Source organism: Brienomyrus brachyistius, chromosome 6, assembly GCF_023856365.1.
Source record: "Brienomyrus brachyistius isolate T26 chromosome 6, BBRACH_0.4, whole genome shotgun sequence".
Taxonomy (NCBI): domain Eukaryota; kingdom Metazoa; phylum Chordata; class Actinopteri; order Osteoglossiformes; family Mormyridae; genus Brienomyrus; species Brienomyrus brachyistius.
In genome coordinates, this window is record NC_064538.1 from 23569236 (window position 1) to 23583107 (window position 13872).

At 40.2% G+C, this 13872-nt stretch overlaps 1 protein-coding gene across 2 annotated transcripts in view; it reads right to left on the reverse strand.

Annotated features, from left to right (window-relative positions):
* LOC125745310 (E3 ubiquitin-protein ligase Itchy-like) overlaps window positions 1–13872 on the reverse strand; it is a 41638-nt gene that overhangs the window by 13386 nt on the left and 14380 nt on the right. For both annotated transcript variants that reach the window (XM_049018018.1, XM_049018019.1), the window contains 13 exons: window positions 13154–13240; window positions 12694–12835; window positions 10344–10468; window positions 9936–10070; window positions 8261–8309; window positions 7352–7533; window positions 5308–5458; window positions 4446–4541; window positions 3996–4170; window positions 3404–3464; window positions 1648–1732; window positions 1414–1542; window positions 617–689 (listed from right to left, as the gene is read on the reverse strand). In XM_049018018.1, coding sequence (XP_048873975.1) covers window positions 617–689; window positions 1414–1542; window positions 1648–1732; window positions 3404–3464; window positions 3996–4170; window positions 4446–4541; window positions 5308–5458; window positions 7352–7533; window positions 8261–8309; window positions 9936–10070; window positions 10344–10468; window positions 12694–12835; window positions 13154–13223 — 1473 coding nt within the window. In that variant the 5' untranslated portion in view covers window positions 13224–13240. The remainder of the gene's footprint in view (window positions 1–616; window positions 690–1413; window positions 1543–1647; window positions 1733–3403; window positions 3465–3995; window positions 4171–4445; window positions 4542–5307; window positions 5459–7351; window positions 7534–8260; window positions 8310–9935; window positions 10071–10343; window positions 10469–12693; window positions 12836–13153; window positions 13241–13872) is intronic.

Sequence of the window (13872 nt, forward strand, 5' to 3'; positions counted from 1 at the left end):
ATGCTGTTGATAACGTTTTTTTTTTTTTTTAAATATAGTTGCTAAAGTAAGTTTTCTGTATCTGTTAAGTAATCAGTCTGAATTTCTTTGTAACCTTATTTTCTTGTGTGAACCCTTCCTCTTGTTTTCTTCATTTTGTAATGCCAAGAGGAAACATCCATCCATTTTCCAAACCGCTTATCCTACTGAGTCGCGGGGGGTCCGGAGCCTATCCCGGATGCAATGGGCACGAGGCAGGGAACAACCCAGCATGGGGGACCAGCCCATCGCAGGGTACACTCACACACCATTCACTCACACATGCACACCTATGGACAATTTAGCAACTCAAATTAGCCTCAGCATGTTTTTGGACTGTGGGGGAAAACCGGAGAACCCGGAGGAAACCCCACGACGACATGGGGAGAACATGCAAACTCCACACACATGTAACCCAGGCGGAAACTCGAACCTGGGTCCCAGAGGTGTGAGGCCACAGTGCTAACCACTGCACCACCATGCCGCCCTGCCAAGAGGAAACATTGTAACGAAAATTGGTTTCCTACTGCTTCTATCATGTGATTCTGTCAGACATCCTGACAGAGACATTTTCACATTGTGAGACACTGATACCGACCTGACACCAGAATCTGAAATACTGGACTTTGGCTTTGAAGTCTCTGACATAGGTGATCTGAGGTCCATTTTCACTGTAAGACACAAAGAATTGGAATTTTTTTTAAATCCTAAAATGAAATATCCAACTAAATTCATTCAAATAATAAGTGTGTAAATGTCATACAATTTATGATTACATCAGCTAAAGAAACCCCTAATGTAATGTTATCGTAACACAATCTTTTAATGTCTGCAATCAAGATACACACAGGCTACCAGTTAATTATAAGATTTGTCAAATATTTATGCAAGTTGTTGCCTGCTTTAAATGAGGATTTGGTAAGCACTAATCCACACCTCAGACTGTTTTCAAAGCTTAATTAAATGAAAATGCAGAGGCCAGTCAGTTGTTTGTTGTGCTTTCGTTCCGAACAGGTGAAGTGCAGTGACCATAATGATATGCAGCTTCTCTCTTCACACCAAAAAAATTCCAACAATGTTGGCAGAATGTTCATCCCCAGCATACATAACTAGTTATTCTGGAAGAGCAAGTTAAGGTTACACTTTGTTTACATCCGCATTCTAGAAAAGTACATTTGCATGTAATTCTTCTGCCAGTTCACCCAGCACACCCTGGTAAAATTATGAAATTATCCACCTCGGAAAACTGACCTTCAGTCAGTCATATTCACTATATCACAACAGGTGATAGAAGACACTGTTGTCATAGCGACCATATAGATGAAAATGAATTCCCCCAATTAAGACTGACAGATAAGAGCATTTAAGAATAGCAAATTGAGGGGGGGCACTTACAGGGATGACTTTCCAGATCGGGGATCAATGTAGGTGGTTGTTCTCCGGTTGTGGTCAACAAAGTAAGGAATCCCATCTACCGTGAATCTCATCTCCCAACCTTCAGGCAGTGGTTTCTCATTCACCACGCTACACAACAGCAAAAACAACACCCAAGTGCCTAAGGGCTGAACTGGCCATCATTATCTGGAAGCACGTGCCTTTTCAAATGAGCAGTGAAGCATCAACCCTTACCTCTGGTTTCGCGGGTCCTCCCACTGGGTCGTCCGTATTTCATGGTTAACGAAATACACTCTGCCACTAGAGTCTGTTCTTTTCTCTGTTACATTATAAAAAGAAATTAAAAATATAATGATGAATACATAGACGATAATTAAATTAAAAACTTGAAAGCCCCCTTTGAGTACACCAATCCCTTGCTCACAAAACACGGAATACTGGAAAACAGCTTTTTGTGACTTTATGTGACTATCTTGCCTGAAGACAGAATTTACATTCTAAACAGTTAAACATGCTTAATTACACTGCTTTTTAGAGATACACACACAATTGTATTCATATCTTTGTGAAGGCTGTCCATTCATTTCTATGGGTATAACCCCAATACCAACTGTGACAACCTTAACCCTACTTAGCCCTTAACCATAACTATCCAAACAAAGTACAAGACTTTTGGCGTTTTTTCAGTGACAGATTTTTATAAAATTTATTTTCCCCTTGTGGACACACACACATACAAGTTGGTCTTCCTATCTAAATGGGGACCGTCCATTCATTTCTATGGGAAAAAACATAATCACAATCATGACATCTTACCATAAGTAATCAACCAAAATACAAGACTTTTGGCATTTTTACTTTTTTGATTGCATTCACAGATTTTTATAACACTGAGGTTATCCAAATGGGGACCTCAAAAGATGCCCCCAAAAGTAGGGAAATTTCAGGTTTTGGGGACAATTTGGTCCTCAAATGTTATCAAAGCAAACCCTCACACACTCAGACACACACACACACACACCAGACAGACATACCAGACAGACAGACAGATAGACAGACAGGTTGAGGCCAAGTGTAGTCAGACTTTTTATCCTGTGCCCCAGCAGCACTTTTTCTGACTTGTCTTAATGTAAATAAGTTCATCAGCTCTCCCTGTTCTTTCATGTGTCACCACTAATACGTTACATGATAAAATTCCTGCACAATAAATTTAGCCGAGTAGGGGGAGGGTTCGCCCACAATAAATATGCAAATTGTATTGGATCCTGGACTTTGGGCAGCGAAGAGGAGATATGTGCGTTGAGTAGCCACTCTAAGAACTTCATAGTGACTGCAACAAGAATGGTTCAGACAGCTGAATCAGATAATTCCTTTTTACGAAGAGGTATTCTTGTGGTCACCTTGAAACAGGAAGGGATCACAAACTGAACCGTGAGACTGAATATGTCCGTAAAAACAACTGCAGGCTGTTCAGTGCATATTTTCATGACACAGCCTGGGCTGGCATCAAGGCCAGAAGCCATATGAGAATTATTCTTTTGGAAAACTTCACACACATCAGTTCTGGATGCAGACAATGGAAGTTCACAGTGGGCTGATGGGATCTGCTGGGCTGGGGGAGTGACAGCAGAGTGCTCTGTCAGTCGTGGGTTTGATTTATAACCTGTGATGCCACTTAATCCCATCCACTTATTCTGGGTATTATCTGTGTGGTAATACTGTATCACTTTATTTTGGATCTACAGTTGAATTGTTAATTTTATGGCTTTCCTGAAGTCATATTTAGATTTTTTTGGTATTGGGAAAATAATAAAACTCAAAGTTCTGTTACTAAAAGAAGTACAAAAACCAGCCCAGGTTTCAATGTTAAGAATGAAATTCAGTTCATAAATGGCCCATATGACATGACCATTATACATGGTGGCAGGAAGCCTCCAGATCTACCCATCCCACAAGCCCACTGGGAGCAGCCATCTAAGGAGCACTTTACCCCATCCTTGTGGCAGAGTTCCCAAGGGATCAAACTCCTTGTTTTGCGCTGGGTCTTGAAGCTATGGCACAGAGAGTGAGACTGAAATTAGACCTCAACATACAGGGGACACTGGGACTTCTTCTCATAAGATGCAGCTGGAGAGTCGGTGTGCACGTGAGCAGAGCAGCAAAAACTCATCACTTAAACAACTCTGCTGAATGGCACGTGTGTGTGTGTGTGTGTATATGTATATATACACACACACACACACAGATCCAAAACAAATAGTCAAAGCATTCCTAGAAGGGACTCCATGACCGTTTACTGTTTTTCAAAAGGGACAACAATTCTACCTAATTCTTAACATAAGTTACTTTATTCATTAATTTTTCGCCCTTGCTGCTCAAGATTATTTTATTGCTTCATTTAGACAACAGGATAGTTAGTGGACTGATTTGATGATCTCCAACTGAATCTGGGTACGGTATGGAAAGATCGCAAACGACTGTGAGTACACCCTAACTAGCAGCCTTCCATTTACTGCTACTCTGCACAAGGTCACTATAGCAGTGTACAAAGGCTCCTGTCTATCTTAACAGAAGCATCTCACCCCAATTATGAACCTCTGGTTGAACTGTTGCATGGCTCCGCGAAGCTGGCTCTGTCTGTGCTGCCACTGCTCATAGTTGCGCATCGTCTCGACCGTAGGGCGCTGCCAGGTGGTGGTCCTGGTGATATGATCCACAAAGTATATCTTGCCCGTTGAGTCCACACGGCGCTCCCAGCTGCAATGTCAGAAAACAGAACAGGCAGGGAAAATGAAAGACAGTCATTGTGAAGAATGAGTGGTTTTGCTGATAAGGAGGACGGGTGGCCTCACTCTTTTGTTATGTATGACACGTATGGCGTTAGTATGCTTTTCTTCATTTAAAATATCACACAATATTCTAATGATTTTTAACGAAGCAGACAACTCACCTGCCTTAGAAAAAAAGCCCAGCTGCTCCCACTATAAGTATTAATTTTTTGGTAGAGAATGTGAGAAGTGAAGAGACATTACCCCTGGGGCAGAGGTTCTGGCCTTTCCCAAGACGTCCTCTTCTCTATGTGATCCACGAAATACGTACGGCCATTCTGGTCCACTCGCTGCTCCCACCTTCACAACGGCAAAATCGAATCAACACGAAAATTAGCTAGTCGATCAGAATAAACCAAGCGGATTGGGTCATCACTCCATTTTAGGACCATAAAAAATCCTGAAAGACAGTTTTCCTTCTTACCACAATGCATAGTTGACAAAGAAACAAATGATTATCAAAGCTTATTTGTAAAAAAATCTTGCAACTGATGTGTAACAACTATTAACCAGCTGAAGTACAATTTCAAAGGAAATCATTTTGGCCGCTTCAGCCAAGAGATGTTGTTATTCTCAAAGAAAAGCCATTCTGATTATCCCCTGATATCATAATAGTCATTGGGCAACTGCAGTACCTAGTCACCTAGGCAGGAGAACCAGTTTACCAAAAGTTATTTAGTTCAAATATTATGTCCCTGCTATAGGGCACTCAGAAAGACTACTGCTGTTGTACCTTTGAGAGCACCAAACATGAATATCTTCATTAAAAATGACACCTAGAGACAACTGGTAAAACTAATTTCATTAGACAAAAGAAAGAAACTAAGCTATAAAAAAACGACAATGCAGGCAGACCAGTTACTAATAAAATAGTAAGGAATACTTGAAAAACATTTTTACTGAGTTGTATAAATTGCAGTCAACAATATACATGATGCCACATGTTGCACTGAAATGCATATCCTGGTTTGGTCTGTGAAAGCTTTGCAGATTATACAGATAACATAAGCAGTATCCTACAAACTGTGCAGCTGGAGGTCAAGGAGACTTTTGCAGATGTTCATACCCAGGTGGCAGGGGAGTGATGCTAAAGTTGGATATTTTCGAAACAGCTGGGGCACCAACTGCCTGTCGGGGGTCGTAAGACGCCAAACTGCTGCTGGAGCCCTGGGCAGGTGCCTCTGAAGTAGCAGCAGTGGCAGCCTCACTGGAAAAGGCTGTTGGAAACGACAACAAAAGGTGACATTTTAGAAAAGACCACTGGACACAAACGAATAAGGGGTTCTGGAAAAAACAGACTGTGTAAGCTGTACTGAATCATTGTACTATACTTAAAGGCTTATAGTTATATTGATGAGAAAGTTTGGCATAAATCAAATTCTCCTAAATATTTTCATAATAAAACTAGAATTTGTCCTGTCATTTGGTCTGTCCACACTCACCAACTTCTACAATTTCTAGAAGTATTGCATGGAACACAGGGCGGCATGGTGGTGCAGTGGTTAGCACTGTTGCCTCACACCTCTGGGACCTAGGTTTGAGTATCTGCCTGGGTTACATGTGTGTGGAGTTTGCATGTTCTCCCCATGTCGTCGTGGGGTTTCCTCTGGGTCTCCGGTTTTCCCCCACAGTCCAAAAACATGCTGAGGCTAATTGGAGTTGCTAAATTGCCTGTAGGTGTGCATGTGTGAGTGAATGGTGTGTGAGTGTGCCCTGCGATGGGCTGGTCCCCCATGCTGGGTTGTTCCCTGCCTTGTGCCCATTGCTTCCGGAATAGACTCCGGACCCCCCGCGACCCAGTAGGATAAGCGGTTTAGAAAATGGATGGAAGGATGGATGGATGGAACACTTTTAAAGTTAACATATAGTATGTGTTTTTACCTGAATGTTTAGTTCTTGTTATACAAGTTCTTGTTTAACATATCACAACAATTTGCAAATAAATAATTAAGTGGTTCGTTGTATTCCTTTGTGTATGTTTTAATGTCCATGTTTGAAATTGTCATGTATTTTATTTACATTTTTTTATTTAAAATATATACAGTATAAATAAATACAGTATGTTACAGTATACTTAAATATTTACAGTTAATTATCTGCTTAGAGTAGAGGAAAGAGGCACAATCAGGTTCTGAAAACATCCAGGGCACATCTCAGAATAATTGTGGCTTTTCTTGGACAATTGTAGTTGGGTTTATTTTTTTTCCCTTTTATTTCACTTATACAAACCCCATATCCAAGCATTTTGGAAAGAACATTTCTAACCTAAACCATCACTATGTAGCTGTTTCAGTTTTGGGGCGACCTGTCTCAATTCGATCACTTCCAGTTTGTCATTCCATCAGTGTGCCTCCAAAGTTTGAAAATTATCCATATAATACTCTTGAAGTTACTTCGTTCCTACAACCAAGTGTCCTATACAGCAGCCGTTTCCTTCAATTGCTGCCACACAGCGCTGCTGCTTCATTTTTGGGGCAGTGTGGCATAAAATGAAACCAGGGGCTTCATTTATCATACACATGCACACACATTTTTTTCCGTTCATGGGTACTACTTTCACAATAAAATGTATGCAAAGTTTGATAAATGTGGGCCTAGTTGTAGATCTTCATCCATATAATGTTTTTATGAGGCAATAATAAGATCCATCAAATACTTTTTGACTTATCACATTCACAAGGACAAACCTTGTCTGCTTTCACCCTTCTCTTTGCTGCCTCTAAGCAACGTCACCTCAATTTTGGGGCTGCCTGTCTCAAAATTTTATCAGTTCCAGGTCAGAACCCACACAATGCCTCTGTAATGTTTAAACAAGTCCATCAGAAACTTCTTAAATTAATGTCTTGATGGGATTAAGTGTAAAAACTGTCCTTTTTTTGGCTATCACTATGTGGTGCTGTTTCAATTTTGGAATAAGAGATCACAAGGTTTGAAAAAGATCTGCCAAACAGTTTTGGAATTACTGCCTCACATAGCAAAATGTCTACTGTGGTGGTGGCAGTGGTGAACCAGTGCTAAAACCATACGTATTCCATGAAGACTGGGGAATACAACAAGAGAAGTACAACTGTGAGGGGGCCAAATAAGGAATACATGAAGTGCAGTAAAACCTGGAAGAGAGGCCGGTCTCCGTGGGGTAGGAGGAGGTGGACGCGAAGGCCTAGGGGGCCGTAGTAGCCTGGTCCTCCCGGCTGACAGTGAGGGGGAAGGAGTACCATTCACCGATCGTCCATTGGGGGTACCCTTGTCCTCCATGCTGTCAACAGAGGGAGAGTCATCTCGCCTCGCCCTGCTGTTAAAGAGCAGACAAGTTGATTTTTAACCAGCAGAAATGCCACAAAAAAACTAAATTTCAGAAAGAATTACAGGCAATCATGTGAAATATCATATGAAATAACTCGGGGTAGTCATCTTATAACCTAATGATATGATATAACCAAAATCATCCAACACATCCCAGTGAGCCAAAAAGAAGTGTAACAGACCAACCCATGTAAACCCAGGAGGTTCTTGTTAATACCTTGCTAGGATATTCACCCATTTGAGGGGCCTGGAGAGAGGAGTATCTTCAGATGTCTTGGACCCACCTCTTCTACAATCTGATTATCTCTCTGAACGAGTCATATTTCCTTCTGCCCTCATAAAACTTCCACAAGCTGTATCTTCAAATTAAATTGCCCACAGAATGTTGTTTTGTGAAGTTAATAAAACTCACGAAAAATACTCCAGATACCAAAATCAGAAATGACTTCTGCAGTCACCCTTCCTTTCGCTACTACCGAGTTGTGTTGCTTAAATTTTTGTGCGATTTGTCTAAAAATTAAATCAGTTCCAGGCCTTCCCCTACACAAAATTCATGTGAAAGGAAGATCTAAAAAATGTTTTGTGTTCTCATGCCAACAAGAAAGTGTCTGCGGCAGTACACTGGTCCCAAAACAATATACAATAATGTGGGCTTCTACAGTAACCATCAGTTAAAGTGGGAAACATCATAACAATGAAGCAAGAAGTAACTGTACCTTGCACCACATTCCCCATTATTTCCAGAGTCTCCATTGAGGACTTCACCTGTGACACACAGAACCATGAGTGTCAAAAATGTATGTAAAGATAATTACATGTTGTTTCATATTATATATGAAGATTGGAAGATGTTGCGAGTGAGAGAGCCTCTCATATTTAATAGCCGATTCACGACTAGGGGAAACACTAACCAGGGTTGTGCAAAATTCAGAAATTATGAATTGCACCCCGTTCCATTCATGACCTGGGATTTGATTTGGACAGAAAGGAAGAATTTAATTCATTTCAGTTAAAAAGGAAAATTAATGAAATTACACACCACAGAAATGTCATTTATTCCAAAACATTATTAATAGTAGTATTAATTATTATTATAATTATTATTATTATACACATTTTCTAGATAGTAGGTGGCGTATGGGTTGCTAAATTGCCCGTAGGTGTGCATGCGTGAGTGAATGGTGTGCGAGTGTGCCCTGCGATGGGCTGGCCCCCCATCCTGGGTTGTTCCTTGCCTCGTGCCCATTGCTTCCGGGATAGGCTCCGGACCCCCCGCGACCCAGTAGGATAAGCGGTTTAGAAAATGGATGGATGGATAGGTGGCATATGGTGGTAATATGGTGACCAGAAGATCCATGTCAGGGAGGAGACTGAGCTACTTAAGCTTTTACAAACTACTTAAAAACTGAAAGGCCCATATGTTTGACTAAATAGTTCAGTTCTTTTGCTTTCACTGGTTTGTTTCCTTGATTGAATGACTATTCCAGCTTTTTTGCATTAATGTTAATGACACATGCATAGTTGTAGGAAACTGACCATTCAGCACACAGCAAGAACTAAGTGCTTAAGAGAAATCCTTTTAATTGAGCTCCTTTTAATTGAAATGGTAGTTTACAAATCCTGTTCAAGCTGACATAGATTATCTGGTCACCCTACTTTTAGCCTATTCTGTCAATGTACATTTAGCTTGTATAGGCCTAAGTATTTTTCCATAGGCACATATTTAACTCAGGACTGCAGTTGTTCTCCTTATGAGTGTCTGTGGGTTGTCTGAATAACTGAATACCAAGGGATGTGCCAGCACCTGTTATTCACCACTTCAAGCACTGTTTTCATTCATGTAGTTGCTCCTAATTATTTTCTTTTATGTAGAACAATTAGTTTTGTCCTTCAGTATAACAAAAAGCAAAATGTCATGGCAAATCCAATTATGCTGTACTGTAACATACAAGACTCATTGTTCTATATTGTTGCATTTAACCAGAAAAAGATCTTCAATATTTTATCATTTAGACTGCAAGATTCTGGCCTGCAAATTATCCAACTACACTGAAGATTCTCTCAACAGGTGCACAGAAAGCTAGTATAGCAAGATATTTGCAGACAATTTGGGCTAGCTCAGGAAAGCTCGTTTAATTTCCTCTGTTAAACAGGGTTGACTCAGGAATACGGTGACATCATGTGAAGCTTTGGTAAAAGATGACAGAATAGTTTCACTTTCCTTGTCGGAAAACAGTTGGGGATGTTTCTTCGATTAGGCACTGCAGTCAGTTCAAATTCAATTCAATATTCACAATCTGAACTGGAATTTCAGGGCCAATCTCAATTCATTTCTGAATAGTGCACATCCCTGACACTCACTGATATCTGTACATTTGGAAGACCACTCACTGGAGAAGTTCACCTCAGCAGAGGCAAACATTTCTGGGTCGACCTCCATTCCATTAAGGCACACGGACAGGTCCCCGACCACGTCAGACTGGTCCCCCTCAGCACTGAGCTGCAACGTCTGCATGACCTCCGAGACTGAAATGCCAAAGACATGGGATTGCTGAGCACCCCACAAATCTGGGGGATATAGGGAAAAGCCCATCTTTCATCTCTGTGAGCGCTGAATACTGACTGGAACTTTAATTCATTTGTACCAGTCTTCAGTGTGTTTGTAAAATATGCCTTACTAAAGTGTGTCCAGAAGACTTTGTTGTTTTTTCTATTGAAACATATGTGGCCACAGAAAGACAGCAGGGATCAGTGCAAGGCTCACACACATGTAAAGAATTGCGCAGGTACAGCACTTACTTTTCATGTCATTAGATTTTAGGGTCTCCCTAACTTCCAATATGGCTACTCCCAACAGAATGTCCGACTTCAGAGTGTGATGACTCCACACGCGGAAGACCAATTTACTGAAAGGCGTGACAATTCTGCATAACAAGGTAATGGCAAGATAATTAAAAAGGCTTGGTGCAAGGCAAACGGTGCAATACAATTCTGAGTGTTACAATAATACGGCACACCAATATAACTGTATTCATAATGAGAGTAAAAAGAATAAATAAATTCTGTTATTAATAAACTGAAAGGATTGAACTTTCAAACTGATATTTAATATTTAATTTGAGGAAAAAATAACAAAATATCATGCAACGGAAGTTCAGGTCTCATGTTACATAAATCAGTCTAAAATATAAGCTTCATCATTTTATAACTAGATGGTGTCATTCTGACAATGTATTCCTGGGCTGGCCCCATCACCCCCCCCCATTTAATTCTAGACCTTCCCACAACCCCCACAATCTCCCCTCCCCACACACTTTCCTCACCTCTCCAAAAAATCTTTACAAGTTTGAAAAAGATCCAGTTCACAAGATTGAGTGTCTTTGCCAGTCACCCTTTTTTCATTCCTTTCATCCTTCCTTCCTCCATCCCACCCTAGTGCTGTTGCTTGAATTTTGTTACAGTTTGTCTCAAAATTAAATCAGATATAGACCCTCATCTATATAATGTTTTTTGTAAAATGGTAATAAGATGCATCATGATGAGTTATCACGTTCAGAAAGTTAAATGTCATCCAAGACCAAGATGCCGAGTTGCTTCAATTTTGGTGCAATTTAAAAGAATAATGAAAAAAAAATGTTGAGTAAGAAAGTTAAATAAATTCAAGTAAAAATCAAAGAAATCAATGTTTTTTGATTCTTTTTTCTGTATTGCTTTTTATTTCTTAAGGGCTAAGCTGACAGTCAGCTAGCTTTGGGTGGACCTTCCCGCTGAGGAAACATGCCTCCTCAGACAGACTGAGGGGCAAAACATGCTGCAACATAACTGAGTTTAGTTGGGGAAATTGCAAAATAAACAAATTGGTTAAATTAAATGCAGCTGGACACAACAGGGTCATTTTTGTAGCATTTAAGCCGAGTGCTAATGCTGCCACAGTCTTTTTGCTATTCGGTGGGTGTAACCAGAGTATAATTCACCCATTGTGACATAACGTGCATACGACTGCGGAAGAAAAATTTAAAGATCGGTGGGGTTGGGTGCATTGTGGGATTGTTGTTCAGTTTAAGGCAAGAAGTGGACGGGTGGATATGCACCCCAGTGGAGGACATGCTGATCTGGCATGGTTAGAGGGAACAGTCAAATCAGCAGGAAAGGCAGGACACATCTAGTAGCTAGACAGGCAGCAGACAGGGGTATGAGAATCCGGGAGGGAAGACTCTTGCTTGTGATAGTTTGAGCTTTCTAATGAAAAGCATTTAAACGTATAATGTCATAAGCGTAATAGTATAATGTTAGTATAATAAATGTGTAACAGTAGATTAGGTAATCAAATAGTAGATTAGGTGGTCATATATACATATACAGAATGAAGAAAGGCAAAAGATCATGAGAGGATGAGGAAATCAAGCACTGGTCATGCCATATGATAACCAATCCTGTTATAGAAGACCTTGTAAGGGAGTGCTGAAGGAGTATATAAAAAATGCACTCTCCTTGTCCGGTGTGTTGGCACCAAGGAATATGGAGCATGCTATCGCTGTCATTATTCTGCTATTCTGCTTATGAAGAAGAATTTACCTTATCCATATTTGGGTTTGACTTTTTTTTGATAAAGTCAAGGTATGGGAGGAAATGTTTTCCTTCCATACCCCCTACTGACTAGTTAGCCTGGACTGGAAGGTCCATCCAAAGTCAGGCAATTGACAACTTGGCCATTTGAGAAAAAGTAAAAGCAACAGGGGAAAAGCAATAAGAAAGCATTTATTTTCTTATTATTTTTATTTGTATTTATTTTACTTTCTTACTCAACAATTATTTCCATATTGTCTTACAGATTTGCTCATTTTTATGGCTCATATAACTCCACATGCATCTGGAGAGTTTTAAAAACGAGATAGAGTCAGTGATCTCAAAACTGTATGTATTCTGTGTTCAGGGAATATTTAAAAACATTAACCAAGTACATACTGTGTAGAATAAAGCCACTGAAGACAGCAGAAAGGCCAGTGACCTTTAAACTGCTCAGACTAACTATAAAAGATAGTAAATGAAGGGGAGGATGAGCAAGGGGAACCTCACCACCCTGACATAATGCCGATTCCGCTCATCACAAGAGCAGACTGTCATGTTGGAGGTGCGCAATGGCCCTTACACAGTGAGCGTTTGGTTCCACTTGGGGTTGTGGGTTTTGTTGCATTTCTCTGTCTTTTTGCACTGGCCGTCCACTGCAACTTCCACATAAGGACTAGGACCAAACCAGTTCTTTTTGTTTTCTTTCAGCTTGGCTGACAACACTGTTTGGATGGGAAAAACAGCTGGTATGATAAAATGCATTGTTTTTTTTTCTTTTTGCTGAATTTAGTGAACTAGTCTCAACATGGATGATACCTTTTAAAATCAGATAATGCAGTGAGTTTCAAAATATATGCTGCAAACACATCTAGACACCCTCAAACCGTGCTTATAATAAGTTCTCCAACCACTTACAGATTACTTGAACCTTCCACAAGAAAATAACCAATTATTTGACTGGACTTTGGAAATGAATAAACAACAAATAAACACATTTTTGAAATTCCTTGATTATTTGGAAATTTTACATGGATACACACCATTGATCTGAAGTTGTGCTCTCATGTTGCAACCATTGATCTGGTCTGGATTAGAGATGGTGCAGGCCATAGGGCCAGATGATCAACCTGAAAGACAAAAGACAGGGGAACTATTACGTTCAGGTCCTTTATTTTAGAAATGATACATCACGCTGAAGTCTTGATGCACTCCAGCTTCAGGACCATCCCGAGTTTAAGAATCTAGCAGCTATCCACATTCATTTAATTCACTTCAAATACAAAGAGCGGTCCACTACATGTACCTAGAACAGAAAAAACATTTAAAACCAAAGCTTCCATGCATCCAGCACATACAACCAATACAGGACTTAGGTGAAATCCTGTAGGGCAGTTTTTTTTTTGACTGGGAAGCTTCAAAAACCCCACCTCAATATCTCGTAAGTTACATGCCTACATAGTACAATAGCTTGGGAGAGGCAAGGACTAATATAGACCATGTTATATAGGAGGAAAAAGGACATTTTCCTGTTGAATGGCCGTCTAATGAGAGAGAAGGGTTCAGAATTACACCAAGGTTTCAAACTGTAGAAGAGAGATGAATGTATGTGCTAAGGAGTGGAAACAAACCAGCTTTATTGAGGATGGATTTAGGGACCTTTAGTATAATCTCTGTTTTTGTCACGGAACTGGATTTTTGGGTTAACAAGGGAATGAAGGTAAAATCCATTTAAACTGGGGTACCTCAAATCCAACAAGTT